General features: G+C 47.1%; 1 protein-coding gene across 3 annotated transcripts in view; it reads left to right on the plus strand.

Annotated features, from left to right (window-relative positions):
* The window catches only part of SGSM1 (small G protein signaling modulator 1), an 80,548-nt gene extending 60,650 nt beyond the window's left edge, over positions 1-19,898 (plus strand). For all 3 annotated transcript variants that reach the window (XM_073312613.2, XM_073312614.2, XM_073312615.2), the window contains 8 exons: positions 2,282-2,353; positions 4,005-4,592; positions 4,846-4,970; positions 7,152-7,234; positions 7,681-7,790; positions 8,153-8,249; positions 10,568-10,735; positions 11,253-19,898. In XM_073312613.2, coding sequence (XP_073168714.2) covers positions 2,282-2,353; positions 4,005-4,592; positions 4,846-4,970; positions 7,152-7,234; positions 7,681-7,790; positions 8,153-8,249; positions 10,568-10,735; positions 11,253-11,341 — 1,332 coding nt within the window. In that variant the 3' untranslated portion in view covers positions 11,342-19,898. The remainder of the gene's footprint in view (positions 1-2,281; positions 2,354-4,004; positions 4,593-4,845; positions 4,971-7,151; positions 7,235-7,680; positions 7,791-8,152; positions 8,250-10,567; positions 10,736-11,252) is intronic.
* Positions 19,899-21,903: the final 2,005 nt, after the last annotated feature.

Below are 21,903 nucleotides of genomic sequence, written 5' to 3' on the forward strand. Positions count from 1 at the left end.
GCAACAGAACAAGCAATTAGCCAAGTCACCTGACCTAATCCACTGGAAGCAAAAACCGTATCAAGGAAGGCGTAACTAAGGGTCAGGCCATCTGGGCTGCAGCTGTGCTCTATTGAGGCTTTATCTGTCTTCCTCCTGAAAGTGTGTGTGTGTGTATTGGTTGGTGAGTCTGTGGGATAGAGATGAAGGTAGCTGGGTACCCATATGCTGTGGGTGGGCGAGTAGGGGATCTGCAGGGAGTGCACAGATACCTTTGTTTGCAGGAGCTAAGGTGACACAGCTCTTGCACTGAGCCAGGTGCGAGTGGGCTGAGCATTTGGCATTTACTGCATTTCAGTGAATCATTCCTATCTCAGTGGAGCCTCCATTGTGCGGCTTAGTTACACCCGGCCCATCTCTCTGTTCCTGGGAGGGGCCCTGACAGAGCCAGTAAGTGTAGAGGATCACCCCTTCACTACCTTAAATCTGAAATCTGCTGTTGCAAAGTGTCCCCTTGATTATGGAGAAAGCGATCACCTGTCCCCTCCCCGCTGGAGACCCTGCCAACAAATATAACACTGGGGTGGGCACAGGCTGCAAATCCTGCTCTTGTTCTGGCTCTGAAGGTTTTTTGCTTTAAACTTCGTTGCAGCATTACATACCGTTCAGTTTCACACCACTTGCCTATGTCACCTTGACATGTAGTGAAAATAGCACCTTGGTTCCACTCTAAAAAATAGAACGGTGTGAGTTCTGGATGGATGAGGAGCTGGGCTAACCGTTCTCCCCAGATTTAGCGGTGGTCGTCAATGGCAGTGGACTGCTGTTCAACAGATGAAGCAGCAAAGCATTGCCTGGCTCATTACAGCTCCATGGCGTAAAGCAGCCTGGAGTCAGAAAATGCTGCGGTCGCTTTTTTAGTCTCGACAGATTCTCTCTGAAATGACGATGCTGTAAAAACCCCAGAGCGTGCGGGGGGAGGGTTGGGTTATGGCCTGTGGTTTGGTTACTTATGGAAACTCGGGTGCGGTTAATCAGCTCACTGCTGACTCAGGATCGGGATTAATAGACTGGCACTTCAGGGACACAGCTTGACCTTCCCAAAGGCCAGAAGAAAACAGCTCATCTCATCCTCAAATGTTCAGCGTTGAACAATTCACCTGGGGCATCTCGGGTCATTTTTTCTTCTTAATTGCCAGCGCTCATAAGAACATAAGAGTGGCCAGACTGGGTCAGACCAAAGGTTCATCTAGCCCAGTATCCTGTCTACTGACAGTGGCCAATACCAGGTGCCCCAGAGGGAGTGAACCTAACAGGTAATAATCAAGTGATCTCTCTCCTGCCATCTATCTCCACCCTCTGACAAACAGAGGCTAGGGACACCATTCCTTACCCATCCTGGCTAATAGCCATTAATGGACTTAACCTCCAGGAATTTATCCAGTTCTCTTTTAAACCCTGTTATAGTCCTAGCCTTCACAACCTCCTCAGGCAAGGAGTTCCACAGGTTGACTGTGAGCTGAGGGAAGAAGAACTTCCTTTTATTTGTTTTAAACCTGCTGCCCATTAATTTCATTTGGTGGCCCCTAGTTCTTATATTATGGGAACAAGTAAATAACTTTTCCTTATTCACTTTCTCCACACCACTCGTGATTTTATAGATCTCTATCATATCCCCCCTTAGTCTCCTCTTTTCCAAGCTGAGAAGTCCTAGCCTCTTTAATCTCTCCTCATATGGGACCTGTTCCAAACCCCTAATAATTTTAGTTGCCCTTTTCTGAACCTTTTCTAATGCCAGCATATATTTTTTGAGATGAGGGGACCACATCTGTCCACAGTATTCAAGATGTGGGTGTACCATGGATTTATGTAAGGGCAATAAAATATTCTCCGTCTTATTCTCTATCCCTTTTTTAATGATTCCTAACATCCCGTTTGCTTTTTTGACTGCCGTTGCACACTGCGTGGACGTCTTCAGAGAACTAGCCACGGTGACGCCAAGTCTTTCTCCTGATTAGTTCCTCTAACAAGAAGCACTAGTCCCTCCTAGAGGCAGGATGCTGAACTCTCTGGACCAATAACCTGACCCAGTATGACACAACCCATGCTCCTGTGAATCTGTTGTTTCCCTGATTTAAATATGAGGATTTAACAGGCGCAGTTTCCCCTCTGATTCTTGCGTGCAGATATGCAGGTTACAATGCTGCTGCTGCGTTCGCTTCCCTCTGGGGATCTGGGTGGGGACAGTATAAGCCTGTGCTTTGCTTTTTCTACTGAACTGTTCCACTCTTCTCTATTGCAGTCTTCCCAAAGCTGTAGCTCTGGCAGACAAAGCCACGCCCGGCTGCAGAGTGACTCCAGCTCCAGCACACAGGTAACCCGTCCAGCTTTGCCGGCTGGTGCCTGCTTGGTAGCTGCCACACCCTCCAGCGTAACTCCATTTTGGGCTGATAAACAGAGCTTTAGCCACCAGTTTTGAACATGCTTATCTTAGTGGTGTCCAAAATATAGTTAATTGAGCTCAGAGTGGCTAACTCCTGCAGCCTGCATGCTACTCTGAAGGCTGCGGAGATCAAGACAGAGCGTCGGTCAGTAGGACTTGACATCCAGACCTCCTGCCTGGACTCTGAATGAAAGATCTGCCCCACTTTCTGCAAAGTTTGTGCATGTGTCAACCTGGACCTCATTAGCTTCCCGCTTCGGTACCATGAGTTGTTTTACATATGAATGGCCATTTTTGTATCTAAATTACAACCCTGCTAAATACACAATGCCTTTCTGCATTAAAACACAGCGTAGAAGGCCATCACTTCAAGGAGTACTGGCGGGGCCTTTTGTAAATAACCAGAAACTGTGAATGAGGCTGGATGTTTGAAGCTGAGGCTTCAGTGGAGACAACACATGGTGATGTTTTTGTTGTCTTACACGGCCAGGTCCATGGCAGAGACCTGCAGTTTGATGACATACGAAATAAAATTCAGCTAATCCTAGACAATGTATTGGAGCATCCTGAATGGATACTGCAGGTAGAAAAGAGCCAGACTCAAGATGCATGGGCCATTCTCTGTGGAGTGAAACTTCCTCAGGGCAGTGGTTATAAACAATGGAGCTGGAGTAGGTCTTACGCGGTGCCTGAATTTGGCTCCATATCTTACTCATAACCCAGAGGAGGTGGAAATGCACTGGAATTGTGCACAGCTGGTCTGCATTGACCCTGACTTAACCCTGTACAAACTGTGTGAGCATCCAAAGCAAGCTGCCGAGTATTCGAGCAGATTTCTTACCACCTCTTGTGACGGCCCGTAGACTCGAACATAAATGCGCTGCAGAATGTTGGGCAACATCATTGCCCTTAAACTGTTGTTAATGTGACGTGAATGAGTCTAGGTCACTTCCAGAACTCCAGGCACCAGAACATCTTGTTGTGGGCTGTGCTTGGAGTTAATATGCTCAAAAATTCACGATGGCTATGGAAAGTGAATATAAAATGGCATTGTGAGCCCCTTGCTTGTCTGGGAGTGACTACATCAACCCACTCACTGTGCTTTGTTCTAGCTGCCAGCCCTGTACGCTCATCCTGGGACCTGAGAGGAACGCTGAGGTCTTTCTAGCTCCTCCGTTGCCATGCACCGTAAAGACACTGTCTTCAGTTACACCTGTCCTGCCCCAGTGTCTGCTGTCTGTGGCGTTGCACGGATGTAACTGACTTGGCAATCAGAACATGGTTACATTCTATTGATGATGTGCAAGCCAAACTAGGACCCAGCTCTCTCTCGGATGGCTTTGGTGCTGCAGAGTTAGCAGGAGTTGAAAGCAGTGAAAGCTACTCATTGGTTGCCTCTAAACGTATACAGAAAGCACAGTGACTGGGTAGGATGGTGTCACTTTTCAGAGCAGAACTTCACTTTTCTCCCCACGGCATGGAACCCAAAGATCATGTCACCAGCTAAAGAGTTAGAGGTTGATGGTTAATGTAAATGGCATTTGCCTGGGCTAAGGGGGCTTTCTGCTCATTGTTTGCACAGGTGTTTGAATCAGTTGAGGATGTGGAACAGACCGAGGCAGATGCCCAACTCGAAGATGGCAAACAAGCCAAAATCCTAAATGGGATGATTGCCAATGGCACGTGTTCCCCTGAGTCTGGTCATCCCTCTTCCCAGAATTTCTACAGCACGTCAGAGCATAGCTTCAGCACTGACGATAACGCGACGGAATCCAGCAAAACCGGGGCCTGCCACCAAGTGAAATCCGGTGGGGCAGAAGCCCCAAAACCACAGAGCTCAACCAACACACTATCAGAGGATAAGCTGGTGGGGGAGGATCTGGACAGCCTGGAAGGTGAATTTCCCATCAATGGAAGCTTAGAAGTCTTTATTCCAGTTGGCGGGAGCACAGCGGGGGTTTTGCCTGACAACGAAGTGGTGGGCCTTTCCGTGGTGGATGAGAGCTGGGCTGATAGCGAAGCTGAAAAGCGCAGCTTGGTGGGGAGTGAGGACAATCTGTCGGAGGAACCAGAGATGGAGAGCTTGTACCCACAGCTAGATTCACTAGCTGTGGCGGACTTGGCTAACAATGAAGTTTCTTCCGTCTCCTCAACTGGGGTCACCTATTCTGTGAGTATTTGCTTAGGAATTTCCATCTCGAGCTGGGACCCAGTGATCTGCAGGTCCCTTTGCAAATACATTTCACCAGTTGCTCTGTGCGACTCACCATCTTCATTCTGCAATTGCATGCATGATGGCTAACTCCTTCACAACCAAACCTCTGAGCAGAGTGCGATACACAGGGATTTATTTGACCTCGCAGCATTTCTTTGGGGGGTTTTGGATGAATTCATCTGTATTATTTCGGTCCGTATTTCTGTAGCCAGAGCTCCTGGACATGTACACCGTGAACCTGCATCGCATTGAGAAGGATGTGCAGAGATGTGATCGGAATTACTGGTACTTCACGCCTGCCAACCTCGAGAAGCTCCGCAACGTCATGTGCAGGTATCAGCCTGTGGGATGAGGGCAAGAGCTGACTTTCACACAGGTGGCCCTATTCATGAGTAGGGTGCATGGGACAGGAAACCCCAGGCCAACAGTGCTGGCTCCAGCGTTGTGCCAAACCCATTTGTTTTCTGTTTTATTGTTTCTCCCCGTAGAAGGCTCCATTCTCCTAGTGCAGCTCATAATCAGGGTATGAAGACAGGGAATTGTGACTACAAGAATCTAGCCTCTGAGACCCCACCCCAGTAGCTGAAGAAGTGATGGCAAGAGCCTGTAGCTCTTGCTGGTCACCTCAGGTCCAGCAGCGATACAGTTCTGTCTTGTGGTATGAATCCAGCCCGGACCAGCTTCCCATGTGGCTCAGAGTAGGTGGGCTCCACTCTTCAGTGCCAGCAAGGTCCCACAGGGCCCTAGCAGACACTGCTTCACCATGCCCAGCATCCCCTTGGGTAACATGGTGCAGCCCACTCACTTGTCTGGTTATGCAGAGTTTTAATGAGGAGTCACCCTGCAGAACTCAAATGCTAATGAGGAGTGCAAATACCAGACATTCGTTACATGTGCATATTATTGCAAACAGTGCGGCGGTGAAGGCTGTAGGAGTGCCTGGAGAGACAGAAATATCTGGGTGGATTTCTGACTTCCGTTGATTAGTCATCTCATGGAGAGGTCATTGCAGATACTCTCACAGATCACACACAGCTCCATCTCTGCTGACCCAACCGTGTGAGTGGCAGTGAAAACTGAAGCATTAACATTACACATCTCAACAGTATGAGGAAAAGAAGTTATTTCTTTCGAGTTGTCACTTTATCTCACAGGCAGGCCTGGAAGATCTTGGCTGAGATGAGACCTACAATGCAGCAGGCATCTGGAAAGATGGACAGGGTTATTTAGTAATGATTTCCTTATGCCATGAATAGGTTTTTGCAGCCTTCTGTAGTGAATTTTGATTTGTTACTGAATATGGAGTGTGATCTTTGCCAGGCTAATTGCTCTCCAGGAGCCCTTGATCCAGGGAGGGGAAGCAAGTAGCAGCAGGTGGTCCGCACAGATCGGCTTTCTTGTGGGCCAGAGAATGGACTGGAGGGCAGAGGCGCGTGTCTTCTTTTACAACCTAGTGTTAAACTCTTCACTGTTTTCACCGTTGCCCCTGGCACTGCTTGATTCTGATTTCACTTGCTACTGAGCTGGTCTCTGCTGAGTCGTTATAGCCTGATATCGACTTCGGATGTGCCCCACAAATGTCATGGTTAACCTATCCCCTCACCTGCCTGGCCTGAAGGGGCGTGAGTCGGTTACAGGCTGGCTGTGCTGGAATGAGGGAGCAAACCCAAGGGTAGGATTAGCAGGGGAAAGTGAAGGAAGCTCTCGTGTCTCCTTGCTGATCCCTGTGGCCCTCCTTTCACTACCCCGGCTGCATCCTTAGCTGGAGGGGCAGGTGAGCCTGTGTCACTCGAGCAGCGCCTGCGGCCGATTGCCAGTGAAGGGAGCCCTGCCCGGGCTGTCTCCAAGGGAAGGATGGCTGTTCCATGCAGTGGAGCGAAGGGGTGCAGGGTAGAGTGTGGAATGAGACGTATTCTCCAGGCTCTTCCAGAACGACCGAGCACCCCCTGCTCCACCCCCGCTGGGGAGAAAGGAGGGTGCAGATGGCTCTGCAGACCCTGAACCAACTGTGTTTCTGTCAGGAACATGCAGGAACCCCGCGGCTCCCCCGGCGCCGCCCCGAGGGTGGCCCATCTAGAAGGATGTTCCAGGGCCTGGCCACCAGCGATAGCAGGGCTGGCAGGTCCTTTCCAGAGGCGTTGTACTGCTGGACCTAGCGGTTCATTAGGGCCGTGCCTTATCCCCTCCCTCCAGGGGCCGCATCGTCACTCTGTTTTACTTGGCCTCACTTGCCTTTGATGTCGGTGGGGATCCGTGGGGTCTGATTCCCCCGCCTGGTGCCAGGCACTGCTGTGTGGGTTGCCACCCAGTCAGTAATGACAGCGCAAGGCACCGGGAAATCGAGCCCTTTGGCTTCAGACTTTGGCCCCCAATGGAATCAGTGGGGCAGGCAGGCTACAGCCAAGTACTCCAGCCTGTTGCCCGCAGGAAGGTGGGCTACCCTCCTTGAGAGCCGTACACCGGGCCCAGCCCCTCTGGGGAGTTCACAGCCCGTCTTCCCCGCTCTCTCCCTAGCTACATCTGGCAGCACATTGAGATCGGCTATGTGCAGGGAATGTGCGACCTGCTGGCGCCTCTCCTGGTCATCCTGGACGATGGTGAGTGGGTGGGATCCCGGCAGCTCCAGCGAGTGCGTTTAGTGGAGTATCTAAGAGGGGAGGTGTGGGGAGAGCTTGCTGGCTCAATCAGCCCCACAGATCAGGTGTGTCCAGGCCTGTCTGGCTCTGTCCCCGAAACAGGGATGGCACGAGTCCTGGCCATGCTTCCTCAACGCAGCCTCCCCATGTGGCTCCACCAGAGCCTGGAGAGGCCGCGCTGGGTTGGGGGGAGAAGCTCTGTCTCCATGGCCCGTTTCCTCCTGGCTCTCTGCTGTGGAGACTCAGCAAAGGAGGCCGGTTACTTTCAGTGGTGGGTGTGTTCGCGTGTGTGAGAGCAGATGTGTACACAGACACCCATGTTAAGGTGCCTGTGTGTAACTGGTGTGTACACATGGGAATGCATGCGTGAAGGAGAGTCCTGACACGCTCTCTGTTATCCCGTGCAGAGGCGCTCGCGTTCAGCTGTTTCACCGAAGTTATGAAAAGGATGAACCAGAATTTCCCACACGGGGGAGCCATGGACACCCACTTTGCTAACATGAGGTCGCTGATCCAGGTACTGGGCCTGGGGCTCATGGCAAGAAGGTGGTGGCACCTCAGACCCGCCGAAGGAAGGTTTTTTCTCATCCGCCCGTTGTGTTAGAAGGACTTTTAAGTGTGTGTGTGGGGGCGGGGGGGAAGGGGTTCTGGAGGAGGCAACCTTGGTGGGGGGGGCGGGGTTCTGGAGGAACTCGTGGGGGAACGCCCAGTATGAGGGAGTGTTATGGCTACAGAGGAGCTTGAAGAGAAGGCCTGAGGGAGTGTGTGGAGGGCTGTGGAGGGGGTTGAGGGCAGGGCAGAAAGGCCGGATGGGAGGAATAGCTGGTGCCTTCTCGTACACTAACTGGATTCTGGGCTCCTTTTGCTTCCTTTGGACAGATCTTGGACTCTGAGCTCTTTGAGCTAATGCACCAGAATGGGGACTACACCCATTTCTACTTCTGCTATCGATGGTTTCTCCTGGACTTCAAGCGAGGTGCGTGGCGTGGCCTGGGCGTGTCCTCAAGGCCTCTGATGAGCCAAGTGCAACAGGAAAGTCTCAGGGTGCCTCTACCTTAAAAACAGTGGCATCAATTCAGATGTTCCTGGGGTGGGGGAGGGGGCAAATTCAGGGACCCCGTTCCAGTCTCCGCTCATCCCCCCACCCCTCAGAGACCGTATCCAGGGAGTTTCCCCTCCCTCTTACCCACATAGCGCATGAGCTGTCAGGAGTCGAGCTCTCAGTGGGCTGCCCTGCGCTCTACCATGCAGGCTCCCCGGTCCCAGCTCGCAGCACCGTTTGGCCCAGTCACACCTCTGCCTGGATCAGCCCGCGAACCCCTTTCACTAAATTGTGAAATCTCATGAACCCCCTCCTAAAAATGAATATTTCCAGGGATTTAAGTTTAAATTTCCTCCGCACTCCGTGGGGCTCCGGCTGCTGGACCCCGTTGATGGCCCCGGTCAACTGAGCTCCCCTGAGCTTGGGCTGCATGTCCCGCTGACCGCCGGGGCTCGGGCTGCCAGCCCCAACTGCCCAGCCCTGCTCCCCTGTGGCTCGGGTGGCTGCTCCCCTGCTCATGGGGGCAGGGCTCAGGCTGCCAGCCCCAACTGCCCGGCCCCGCTCTCCTTGGGGCTCAGGCTGCCAGCCCCAACTGCCCGGCCCCGCTCTCCCTGGGGCTCGGGCTGCCAGCCCCAACTGCCCGGCCCCGCTCTCCCTGGGGCTCGGGCTGCCAGCCCCAACTGCCCGGCCCCGCTCTCCCTGGGGCTCGGGCTGCCAGCCCCAACCACCCTAACCCCGCTCTCCCTGGGGCTCGGGCTGCCAGCCCCAACCACCCTAACCCCACTCTCCCTGGGGCTCAGGCTGTCTGCCCTGCACCCGAGTCCAACCTGCTGCCTCCAACACCCGGGGTCCTCTGGCCGCCCTGAGTGACATTTTTCTGGCCAACCCCCTGCAACGTTCTGCGACCCCCAGTTTGGGAACCGCTGGCCTGGATGGAGGGAGCAACCAGGACACGGTTCAGTGGTGGTGTGACCCCTTGTGCTAGGTCACAACGCCACTTACTGAAATTTGGCCTGGCTACCTCTCCATCCATATGGAGGGACAGCCGGGTCAAATTTCAGTGACATTATGGCACTAGCAGATTGGACTTTTTTCTCTACAGGACCAGTCCATGCAAAACATCCCCAGTCCCAGAGCTTTTACAGCCTAAGGGGCCAACAGCTGACTCTTCTTTTTTAAAAACAAGTTTCAGCTGTGGGGCTTTGTTACACACTCATCTAATGGCCTCTCCTCTCGCCCCTCGGAGACCTTTGCCCACCCGTGGAAGAGACTAGGCTTCATCCTAGTCCCCATAGGTAGTTACACAAAGCTACAACAAAAGCCAGCGCCGGGGAATGTCCCGGTGTAGGCGGGCTGTAGGTTTGGAATGCCAGATTGGTGGGCAGCAAGCTCTGTGAGCAGAGCTAACACTAAGCTTGTTGATAGCTGTGCTGGAGTCATCCCTTATTTATTAGTAATTCATTCACAAAATTCTACTTCATGGTATTTTAATGGTTGAGCAGCAATGTTAGTATGCTGGGAAAATAATTTGTATTAGACATAGAGTCTATGACGTTGGTAACGAATATCTGGGCACGGGGAAGTGTCATGTTTTATAGTCACATGCTTTAAGGCCAGATGGGACCATTAGATCATCTAGTCTGACCTCCTGGATAACACAGGGCAGTGAATTTCACCAGTTACCCTCTGTACTGAGCCCAATAACATGTGTTTGGCAAAAGCATCTTCCAGAAAGGCAGCCAGTCTGGATTAGAAGACATCCAGAGATGGAGAACCATCCACTTGCCTTGGGAGTTTTACAGCGGTTAATCACCCGCAATGTTAAAAAAATTGTGCCTTATTTGTAATTTGAATTTGGCTGGATGCTAAATCCCAATGTCTGTGCTTCTTCTGCATTTCTCCACTAAATCAAGACCACCCTTTGCACTGGAACTGACTGTTCCGTCACGTCCACCCATATAATTCCAGTGGCTTGTGAAGTTACTCCTGGTTCACACTGATGTGAGATAAGAGTCAGGCCATACTTAGGTCCTTACATCCTGGCAGGAGCCTGATTATCTTCCATCTATAAAAACAACTTTCCATATAAAATAACCATCAGTCTGTAACAAAATACCCTTTTAAAAATAGTTCTGTAATCTTCCAAAGAAGGGACCCTCCATTGTTGCTAGGCATTCTCCATAGACCGATTCCAGGTCCTGAGCCCATCCTGAACGATGCCCTGGCTTAGCCATTGTTGTTCTCTTTTACAGAGCTGGTGTATGATGATGTTTTCTCCGTCTGGGAGACAATCTGGGCAGCTGCACGAGTCTCCTCTTCGCACTATGTCCTCTTCATAGCCCTGGCCTTGGTGGAAATGTACCGGGACATCATTTTGGAAAATAACATGGATTTTACAGATATCATCAAGTTCTTCAATGGTATGTCCTGAGTTTTGTCGGGCTGGATCTATGGCAGGTACTCAGTCTTTGTCAGCAAGTCTCTGTGGTTAGGGCAGGTTAGTCTATACTAATAACTAGTGTTTATTGACACAGAATGGGGCAAGATTGCTTATGAGAGACTGCGAGGCTGATGTCCTGAGCAGACGGCTGCAAGCCAGCAACTTGTCAGTTCTAATCCAAACTCTGTTTTTCCTCTGTGGCCTGAGGGCAGTTGCTTCGCTGCTCCGGGCCTCAGTTTCTCCACTTGTTATACGGTTACTCTTCGCTGTAGAGAACAGTCCCCCAGCGATTCTTTAGCTAATAATGATTCTCATAAATATTAAATATGGTGCTTCTGACACAGCCATGATCAGGGCCCCACAACTGCTTTGAATAGCTTGAACTCCTAAAACGTGGCATGGGTAGAGAGATGCAAACCTTTGACAGGCTCTCAGCTTTCTCAGGACGAGGAGCTATTTGGCCATCTTTGTTTATTCCTTTTCCTTCCATATTCCAGAAATGGCCGAGCGGCACAACACCAAACAGCTCCTGAAGCTGGCCCGGGATCTCGTGTACAAAGTCCAGACGCTGATTGAGAATAAATGAAGGGCCTGGGAAGGGTGGGGTGTTTGGCGAGACGTCGCAGACTCCCAGCCAACACTTCCTGCCCCATTTCCTTTTTCTTGAAGTGCCACACCGGTGACGACACAACCTTGGTAGTTTGACACATGCTGCTCTCTAAGATGAAAGTACCCTTATCTCTGCTCTCATGCTGTTGAGCTTCGACATTAGGGGAAGGGTCCCCTGGTTTAGTTCTTCAGCCCTGCGTTCATTTTCAGTGATTGACCAAAGAGCTGTAAATCGGCATCTTCTTTTCTGTTTCAAACATTTCTACTTGGGAAGCAAATCCTGGGCAGACGTTGCCTTGCTTTGCTTTGCTTTGGTGGTATGATTGCAGTTATGGTCCCTATCTTTAGCAAGAGCACTTTCCAGACAAAGCTTTCCCAAGGGGGGTGGGCTACAGGCAGACGGTGCTGCTGCTGTCCCTTGGGTCTGCCTTTGAATTTGCAGCATATACTTCAGGGGAACAAAACACTTCCCAAGAAGCAGCTTCCCCATGTGACAAGAGAGCCAGGCAGCACGCATCTCAAGCTAGTGAAAACGAGGGTGTTCTCAGCATTCGGCTCTGTGGGAGGAGCGTGAGGCTGTGCCTTCAGCAGAGAGACTCTGATCAGGCAAGTTCCTCCTACGATATACCCTCTTCCTTGTTTGGGGCTCTGTTCTCCTCCCATTCCCTAGGCTTTGCAGTTTGCTCCTTACCCCAGGATCAGAGCGTGTGGAGTTCCAACTCCGGCTCAGTTTCCAAAAGAGCTCAGGATGCCATGTATTTCGGTGCCAATCTAGGAGCTGAGCTCTGCTGGAAAGTCTGGTTCCAATTGTGGGTCCTGAGCACTTGAAAAATCCGGCCCTGAGCTCTTTTGAAAATTCAGAGTGTAGTGCCCAGAGGAGTCTCTTGTGTTTATGGAACCTGATCCTTAGCCCAGTGAAGTCAATGGAAAGACTCCAGTAGGACATCAGTGGGCTTTGGGTCAGGCCCATGTGGAGGAAAATAGACCACGCTTAGCATTCTCTGCTCTGGGTACCCAGAGTGGTGCAATTCCAAGGCAGCTTCCCTGCAGTCGCACTAGCATTCTGCCCCACGGGCGCTGTGGCGTGCAGCCCCTTGGCCTGCACCAGAGCAGCAGGAAAGCTGAGCTGCAGGGTAATTGGTGAGGTTAGTGCAGCCAAGAGTTTGGGTTTATTTTTCAACTCAGGTTAAAAAAAAGTAGAAGAGGAAAAGGAGAGAAGTGGGTTGTGTTAGTGGGTTAGTTCCCACCTTCCCAGGAAGGTCATTGTCATGGCTAAACCAGTCCGTGGTTGCTCCTAGCAGCTGGGAAAATGCTTTGCTGTAGCTCTTTCAAGGGTACTTTCTCTCAAATTGTGCTGCAAAAATCTGTTTGCCAGCCATGAAATGTGCGATATATGTGTTTTCTCTTCCTCCACTCAGCTCTCCCAGCAGGGCTAAGCCAGAGCCCCCTGCGCTGAGGGAGTGGTGTTCACCAGAAGGGGAAAGGGACCCCTCTGTTCCTCTCCTGCAAAACCCTCGTTTGTACTGATGTATTTTGTATTTGTGTGTGGTGTGTCTCAGACGTTGCTTGCAGAAGAAACGCAGAAGAAAATAGTGCATGCTGCAGAAATCAGTTGCAGAGTACAGTGAGCCAGTCTGCAGTATGTGAACAAATCAGCTCATCCCTGGGTACTGTTGGGATGCAGAGTCTGTAACTGCAAACCAGGGAAGGGCAGGGCCTGCTGAACCCTTTTGCTGGAGATGAATACAGTTTTAGGTGAAAGCAGAGGAAATCTGTCTTCTCTAATTTTTTTTATTTTGCAGGCTATTTGTACTTTATTCACACGAGGTAGGAAACCCTTTGAAGCAATTTTCTGCCCAGGTTAGAGCCAATCTGCTGTATTAAACTCCAAAAAAAGCTTAATTTACTGGAGAAAACAGTCCACACTAGCATCTGAAATAGTCTGCATGGAAACCGAAGAAGTTGGGCTTTAAACCTTCAGGTTCAACTATGAATGTGTCATCTTTTCCTAAAGCAGAGAGCAAATCTCACGCCTACACTGGTGACCTGTTCCTGATTCTAGACCTTGTAGCTTTTCAGATGTTAGAATGGATAAATAATCTGAGTAACCTTGTTCTAAAGTGGAAGGGATCAAAGTAACACCTTCACATAGCAAAACTAAGGAATAATAACCACTAGATAGGCATAAATAGTCATATTTTATCAAGCAACAACTCTGACACTAGCTTTCAGGCTTTTTTTTTTTTAAACGGATAGCTGAGAATCCTGCACAATATCTGCTATCTGTATTATCTGAGTGTGTCTTCGGGCCCATCAATAGCAGTGTTTTTGAATAATTTCTAACAAAAAAAAGTATTTATTTATTCTATTGACTGTACATTACTGTGTGTCCTTGTGTGCTGAATTCAGTGAGTGTGAATCTTTATGCAAATGGAGATATATCTTTTCAATGTTGCAAACATATCTTGTACATGTTTACCAGAAAATTGTGTCTATATATACAGTATCGAGAAAAAATGTGATTTAAGTGGGGTATTATTTTTTTGAGGGGAAAAAAAAATCTTTGCTTCTAAGAACTGCGTGGTTCTCTGTAGCACCTACTCAATGATGTGCCAATCTGTCACTTTCCTTGTACTGCGAAAATTGTTCTGTTCCAGCAACAAAAAGCTCAATGCAGGTTAAGAAACCGTTTTACCTCAGCTTTGCTTGGTTTAGTTTGGATCAAAAATTGTGGAACAGAAACAGGGGTAACAACTTTATCCCTGATCCCTCAGTGGAATCGCCACATATGGCCCCTTTCACCCCACTCATTTCTGTGGGGCTCTGCACAGGCACTGGGGTCAGCCTGGGTAGATGTGGTTGCAGGATCAGGGGCCTAATATGTTCTATTGCAGCAAATTAGATTCCCCCCAAAATTTAATGTATTAGGCTGCAGTTAAAGCAACACTGCATCCATTTTGCTCCAAGCGTATGAACGTTAAACTGATCCCAGGGTACTCTCCAGAAAAATAATGAAGTGTTCATAGAGAAAGCGTTAGGGATACATTCTACTCTCACTTTGAATGTAAATCCAGAGTAACTCCATTGCAGTCAATGTACCAAATGTAACATTCAAATGGGAGCTGCCAGCGTACGTTAAAGTCAGTGGAACAAATTCTGCTCTCAGATATTCCAGTGGGAGTTGTGCATGCGAATCTCAGAGCAGAAATTGGTCAGGGGGATGTCTTATCTTGAGTGTGTTGCTCTTTGAATGCATTTCTTGTTCAGATATCTTGCCAGGTTGTTAATTCACATGCACAGCCACAGGCAGGTTGGCTGATTGGTGGGGTTTATAAACAGTGCATATCAGAAAGTCAAGATGTACTGTAATCATGGCAAATTTCCATAGCTTTTGGCCATGTGTGGTCCCAACTCAGCTCTGCGTGTGTGTCCATAGACTGTGTACTTGGAGTCACAAAGGCCGTGAAAAACTGTGGGATAGTTTGGATTTCATAGAGACATTAGAGCCCCTGGAAACTGAGATGGTTCCAACAGAACACTCAGAGAGCAGTAAGGGGGGAAGGGGCATTTGCTTGTCTGTCTGAAATAAAAAACTGTGAGCAAATGGATTCCAAAACGTGAATTAGAATAACGTGACTGTATGATGTCCCCATCCATCCATCAGTGGTTTAAATACTTTAAAACGGTGATTTTTGTGATCACCAATCTTACAAACAGCCAGTTATACAACCCATTTTTCCTGACCGGGGGAGGGGAATCACATAATGAAAGTGGCATTGCTGAAAAACGAGTAGACATCACTTCACATTCTCATGGCTCAGTGCATTGGAAATCACTTTGGAGGAGAAGAAGAATGTGACAGAGTATCATACTGCACCCTACCACTGTCAATTTGAGATGTTCCATTTTCTGAACTCCTCAGTCCCTAATTAGTTGTTAAATAGGGGTTCTATTGTAATGAATGGGAACTGACCTCACATGACTTCCAGCTAATGCACACAGGGTCTGGCATGTCCAGGGGCGTTAAGTTGGTATATCCACACTGCAATCCAAGTGGTGACTGCAGTATGTGAAGATGTATCCGATATAGCTTTAATCTCGCTAGCTCGGGAGCCAGTAGCAGTCAAGCCGTGCCGGGCGGGCTAGCTGCCTGAGTGCATACTTGTACTTGGGCAGCTAGCCTATGCTACTGCAGTTTTGGTGCTCTTCGTACCCAAGCTAGATGCTCGATTCAAGCGTGCTCAGCTATGACTGTGTGTGCTACAATGACCTCTCCAATTGCAGTGTAGACCTACCCTTAGAATCCACTTGTATGCACGCAATTTTTGTGCCAATGTGTATATCCACTAGCATGCTCTGTGTGCATGAGTGACCGTGCATAAACTGTGTGTGCAGATAAGTGGAGGCCACCTTTTAAATCAGACTTGTATTGTAATTTGTGTTGTGATCCATGCATAATACCTCAATGCCGATTGAAATTGATTAGTGCTCCACAAACCTTGTGTATGTGACGTCTAATTCACACAATGAGTGGTTTCCTTTTGGTGATTTAAACAGAGTGAATTAGGAGAGTGGCCATTGGGAAAGAGTTTGCTTATGTACATAATAGGATAAAAGACGTGGTGAGGCCAGTGGAAAATAAGCACATACTCTCATACTAAAAATCTAGGGCTCAGGGTCGGTATAAAACTGCCCAGAGTTACAAGAGTAGGATCTTGCTTATCTAGCTGTTGCACCTCTTTTTCCTTCTCCTCAGTCCTTTCCTCTCTGCCTGAGTGCGCACCTGTGTCCTATAGGCCCTAAAATGTAAGTATTACCCTGGGTTTTCTGAGGGGAGAACAGAGCCATATCACTTATGTGTTTCCCTTCCCTTCCCTTCCAGGGAAAGCTACAAATTGTGCAGGCAGACAAATTGCCTTTTGACACTAGGATAGAGCCTTTGGCAGGGAAATGCGTTAGATAATTATTCTGATATGGGGCAAACTAGATGAACCAGATGAATATTTTCTTTCCGGCAAGTCCATATAGATGCAATTTGCTCCTCTAAAGGCCCATGTGAGCACCCTCTGCAGAGAGGGGAGGTTTTTTCACTCTATATACTTTAATTAGAACTACTTAGCTCTCAGATCAGCTTGCTTTGTATACATTCTACTTAATGTCCAAAACAAATTCCAACCCTGATCCTTTCCTAAGGGGGTTGTTAATGGATTCTTTGCCTGCATTTGAGCTTTCTGCAGATGTGACCCACCAAACGACTCTTGATATCCATCTTCTTCAGCGTTACTAAAGTAAACATTTTAGAAATGGTCTTTGTTCCTGAATGTGTTTTTTTTAGAAGAGGTTTTTCTTTTTTCCTGTGTTGAGACTCTGGAAGGCCTTTCTATAAACACTTCTCATATAGATTGACTTTTCTTCCCAAGACCAAGATTGCTCTGAAGGCTGCGATGCTGCAGAATGTTACTCTTACTCAGCCTTTTAGTTTTTAGCAGCCTCTTAACATACAGAATTTTGGTTTTGCTGTAGCTAAAGCCGGCAATAGAAGTACAGCTGTTAATGGTAACTTTTACTGGTGGTTTAAAAGCCACCTCAAGGGAAGCAATTGTTCCTGATGCTGTAATGTAGCATAATTTTAGCTCTTCTGTTTGGGTAAAATTCACCTCAGCAGAGGACAGGCACAAGCCACTTAAGTCCCACTTCAGAGGTACGTAGGCCTTTGTGGGCCTCAGCGAGGGATGAATTTCACTCCTGCTTTACTTTGTTGACTGTTTTTTTTTAACTGTCATATGTCATTCTTGCTCCAGAAACACTTGATTTCCTTTTCTGTCCCCACTTGCTCTGTCAATCAACTGATTTCACTGAGTTGGGAGCTATTTTACTGCTAGTCTATAAAGAATACAGAGCCCTTGTTCCACGACCCTTGTCACACATGAAATAATTTTTTTTTTTTAAAGAAAATGGTAAGTGACTTGAAAATATGCAGTGTGAGTTGCTGCTCTGTTTCCCCCATATTGTAGCTTCCCTGTTCAGCCAGTGAGAGTCTCTGAACCAATATCATCAGTGCGATAAAGGGGAGAGATTTTTTTTACATTTGACAAATGTACTGAAGAAATGGCATCCTTGTGGTTTTAATCTATCTGCTTTGGAATTTTAGCTAATACCAGCAGTTCTAGTAATGGTTCCCATATTTCTTGAGTACATGTAGATACTGAAAGAGCACAATTTGTTATTTATGAAGTGCACATTTTCTAGCAATATAGAGATTTGGTAATTATTGCTAGAACTAATAATTCAAACTCTGCAGTAGATAAAGATGGTGTTTTCCTGTATAATATTGGACTTCTCCCAGATACCTTCCATTACATCCCTTTGAATCTTGCCTCTGTCTTCCTACTTAGGGTACCCAAACCACCTTAACTCTCTCCTGTAGATACACCATGCAAGAAACATACATTAATGATTAAAATGTTTTTGAGTTTTTCAGTCCCAGATTAGATTAAACTGATTTTTAAAGACACATGAGCTTTGGGGGAGGGCGGGGGGTCCACTAGGGTCAGAGTTAGGGTTGTTTGTGTGCCTGAACGTGCATTTCTATAGTTCAACATATTTGGATTTCTTTTAAGTTTAAGCTTAACCTTAACTCTGAATTTCCTGGGTTTCTAATGCTTGTGTTTTGAATAGTTACACCATCCTTGTAATGTATTTTACCCTAAATTAGTGATGTACGTTCTCTAGTTTTTGTCAAGCGTTTCCGTTAAAAAATACTAAAAATTCCTACGTGGACACTGACAGAGAAGCCCAAAGCGAATGTTGCAGTGTGATATTGCTAATGACTTCAAGATATGAAGTATCAGGCTTAAGGGGAGTGTTTTTACTTTTAGGGCCAGCCTTCCCAGTATGTTCTAGCTGCATTATGGGGCTTGGGAGCAGCACTAAGTAACTGGCTAGTTAAGCTGCATTTACAACTGTTGTGCATTGACAGATCAGCCCGAAGTAACCCGCGTTTATACCCCAGCTTCTGTCTACCTCCTGCCCTCCGTCTTTCACCCTGGTTCCCCACCCACGTGCCTTTTCCATTGGGCGGATCTAGTGCAATGGATTGGTTTGGGAATGAAAGAATTAGGATTAATGGTAATTTTTTCCTGTTACTTTTCATAACTGAAAGTGTCTCCTTCAGCAGAGGCTGGCACATAAAATTATTTAGAAAAGCTCAAAGAATTGACTGCTTTCAAAATGGCCATCACCTCTCATTGTTTTCAATAACGGTGAAGCCACTTGCCCTCAGAGTATAGACAGTGGTCCTCTCTGTGCCATGAGGAGCTTGCTGAATGGAGGCAGTGGACATCTTTGCTAAGGGCAGCATGTGAACTCTCTCCCATTAAGAACAATAGGGGGTAACAGCCATTGCAAAAGAGGGCAATTTTTCATGGAATTCTCTGAAATAAAACTTTATCTCCAGCTCCTGCAGAGGGGGGGACTGTCAGCAATAGTTAAAAATGACCATTTATCTGAAAAATAAATAAAAATCTTCAAACGTTAGTCTGTGAACAAGTTCTCAGTGAGCTCTAACTGTATGAGAAATTTGAAGAGGCTGTGCTGTTTCCTTACTAAGATAATTGAGGTAAAATAAAAAGGTCTGACACTGGATACTAAATTTTTTAGGGACTCATTCTTATCAAATTAATTTACTCCTAAAATTAATTAACAGATTTACTTGTAAATTCTCAGAAAATTCATTCTTCTCTAAGGTTTCGGAGTAGCAGCCGTGTTAGTCTGTATCCGCAAAAAGAACAGGAGGACTTGTGGCACCTTAGAGACTAACAAATTTATTAGAGCATAAGCTGCATCCGATGAAGTGGGCTGTAGCCCACGAAAGCTTATGCTCTAATAAATTGGTTAGTCTCAAAGGTACCACAAGTCCTCCTGTCATTCTTCTCTAAGTAAGTGCTGAGAGTCTGGGGAGAATAATCTGTATTTTTCATAAACAAAGATCGCATCCCTGCTTTATGTACAAAATGCAACTCTGCCTTTCGCTATGGACCCATGATTGGCACCTATATAATTCTAAAGCACATAGTACCGAGCTTAGTTTTTGCTAAGTACAGTGGGAAACCTTAGAAGGCAGACCTCTTATACATCTGAGAAATTAATGATAAACTTATCACAAGGATGTATTGGAAAAAGAATTAAATGTAACAGGATTATGAATGTACTGTATGAACTGGTGTTAAACCTTATGTTGCCCTACAACGAATTGCTGCTTTTACCCATAGGATGCCATTTTGGTCTCTGGGACTCACTCTATATGAGATTAATGAGCATTGTAGCTTTTATTATAACATTTGTAGAAGTGCTGCTAAAGTCTGTCTTGGCATATTTCAACTTCACACTGTGGTATAAGATCCATTTTATATTTTACTCATGCTTTTGGTTTTCTTTGTAAATTGTTCTTTACTGTTGTTCAAAAAGACAAACTAAAACTATATTCTCTATGGTTAAATGTATTTTCAAATCAATAAAATCCTGGCTGTTGTTTATTGCTGTGCTTTTACTGACTAGACACACTAAGAAAGGGGTCGTGGAAAGTTTTGTATCTTTTAGCCAGATTCTTCACTGCCTTTTGCCATCGGTTACACCTGTGCAAATGTTATCAAACGGAATAATGTTTTACACACAGGATGTAGTCTTACTGTTCACAGGTATAAATGATGATGCAGGATCAAAGCAGTGGAGAATCAGAACCTGAATCTGTAGACACAACTCTCATTGACAAGAAAGCTTTTCATGGGTCATATGTACACGATGGTTCTTGTCACTTACAAAGATCAATGCTTGAACTGAGTTCCTTTCTTTCAAAAAAACTCTTCGAGCGTGTTAGGAAAGCGACATACAATTGAATCCTAATCAACCGTCCGAAGATACTGAGCTGTTCAGGAGTCAATAGAAGAGGGAGACATGTTGGCAGCTGGTTGGAAATGGAGGTTTGGATAATTGAGTCTCTTGTGCGGTACATGCACAATCTAATTCTCTCCAGCAATTTCTTTCCAGCTTTGGCACTGGTTTAGAAGCTGTTTCAGCAGCATGGATAGAAAAGAAGTCTTAGACGTGCCTTCTCTTAGAACACGGTGATACAATTACATGTTGCCAGTGAAGATCATCACTCTTGTGGGGAGTCAGGAGTGGTTAGCAAAAATGCAAAATATTTGTCATTCTCACCCTGTGTCCTTCATAAACACCCAAAGACTGCTTTTGCAGGTGGAAACCCACTCAGCTTGGACCTGAGTCACAGACCATTGATGGCAGTGGGAGTCTTTCCATGGACTTCAATGGATTCTGCATCTGGCCCTCTGTACACAAAGATTAGCCAAGAAAAGGTGGTGGATATCACCAGGCTCTTCTCTCTCTCCCTTGTACCCTTTTGGAAGATGAAGTAGGATTCCTCTAGTGGTGCAGCTGTGTCAAGTCCTCTTTGGGTTGTTGCTCAGGTTGAAGGGAAGGAGAGGAGAGAATGAAGAGAGGTTTTTTTAAGCTCTTAGTTGTCCAGGAACAGTGCATGAATAATGCATCCAATTGCCAATCCATCTGAGGTTTGTATGATGTACTTGCTTAGGGAGATAAAGATACCATCTGATTAATGCTGAAGCAGAATTCAACTACCACATCATATCATCTGCTTTTGCATCTTGACAGTGAATGATCTGGATTAGGATAGAATTATAAAACCCTTAGGCATGTCTGATGTGTCGCAGCAGTATGAGAGGGACACTATCGACTGAGTTGTTCAAAATATTGGGTGGAAACGGTTTGTTTGGAAAATGTGAAAATAAACATTCAGATAACAATAGACACACCTAAAAGAATGCTTAAAGGGATAGATGTTTAAATACCAGTGCATTTTGGAATTACAGCTCAGGCTTAGTGTCTTTCCAAAGCTTGGAATCTGAGCTACAGATCCATGGGAATGCAGAGAGACACACACAGATCTAAACAGAGTTACAGATGGTGAGGGCTGCAGAGCTAGCTAGATACAGAAATCTCTGCAGGGGAGCATGTTACTAAAATGCTTCCAATTGAAATTGTGATGCTCCACGCTTTAAAAAAATTGTGCATTTCACCCCGCCTCTGTGTTGCCAAGCTCTCTGTCCTGCTGTGGGCAGCCATCATTTGTGGCCTGGTCTCCTGCAAGCACCTCTGACCTTGGGGCTTTCAGCATTTTGCACAGTCAGGCCACGCCTCCCCTTGACTTTAATAGGAGTTGAGAGCACTCAGCACTTCACAGGAGCAATCCATATGCCTTATGCATCTTGCTGGTACTGTCCCACTCATGTGTGCAGCTTTCTCCTCACCTTTGCATGAGCAGCGCTGCTCTGAAGGTGGGTTACAGCCTGACAGAAGTAAACACCCACTCTTTGCCTAGCAGCTCTTACTCACTGCCTCCTCTCCTGCCTTTGTGGCGTTGGCAGACTGGTGTGTCACTCAGTTTGCATACCACTCCAGACTTCCCACCTGGCCTTCCTGGGAAGATAAATCTCCCAGCTAACA

This window comes from Lepidochelys kempii, chromosome 15, assembly GCF_965140285.1.
Source record: "Lepidochelys kempii isolate rLepKem1 chromosome 15, rLepKem1.hap1, whole genome shotgun sequence".
Lineage (NCBI taxonomy): Eukaryota > Metazoa > Chordata > Testudines > Cheloniidae > Lepidochelys > Lepidochelys kempii.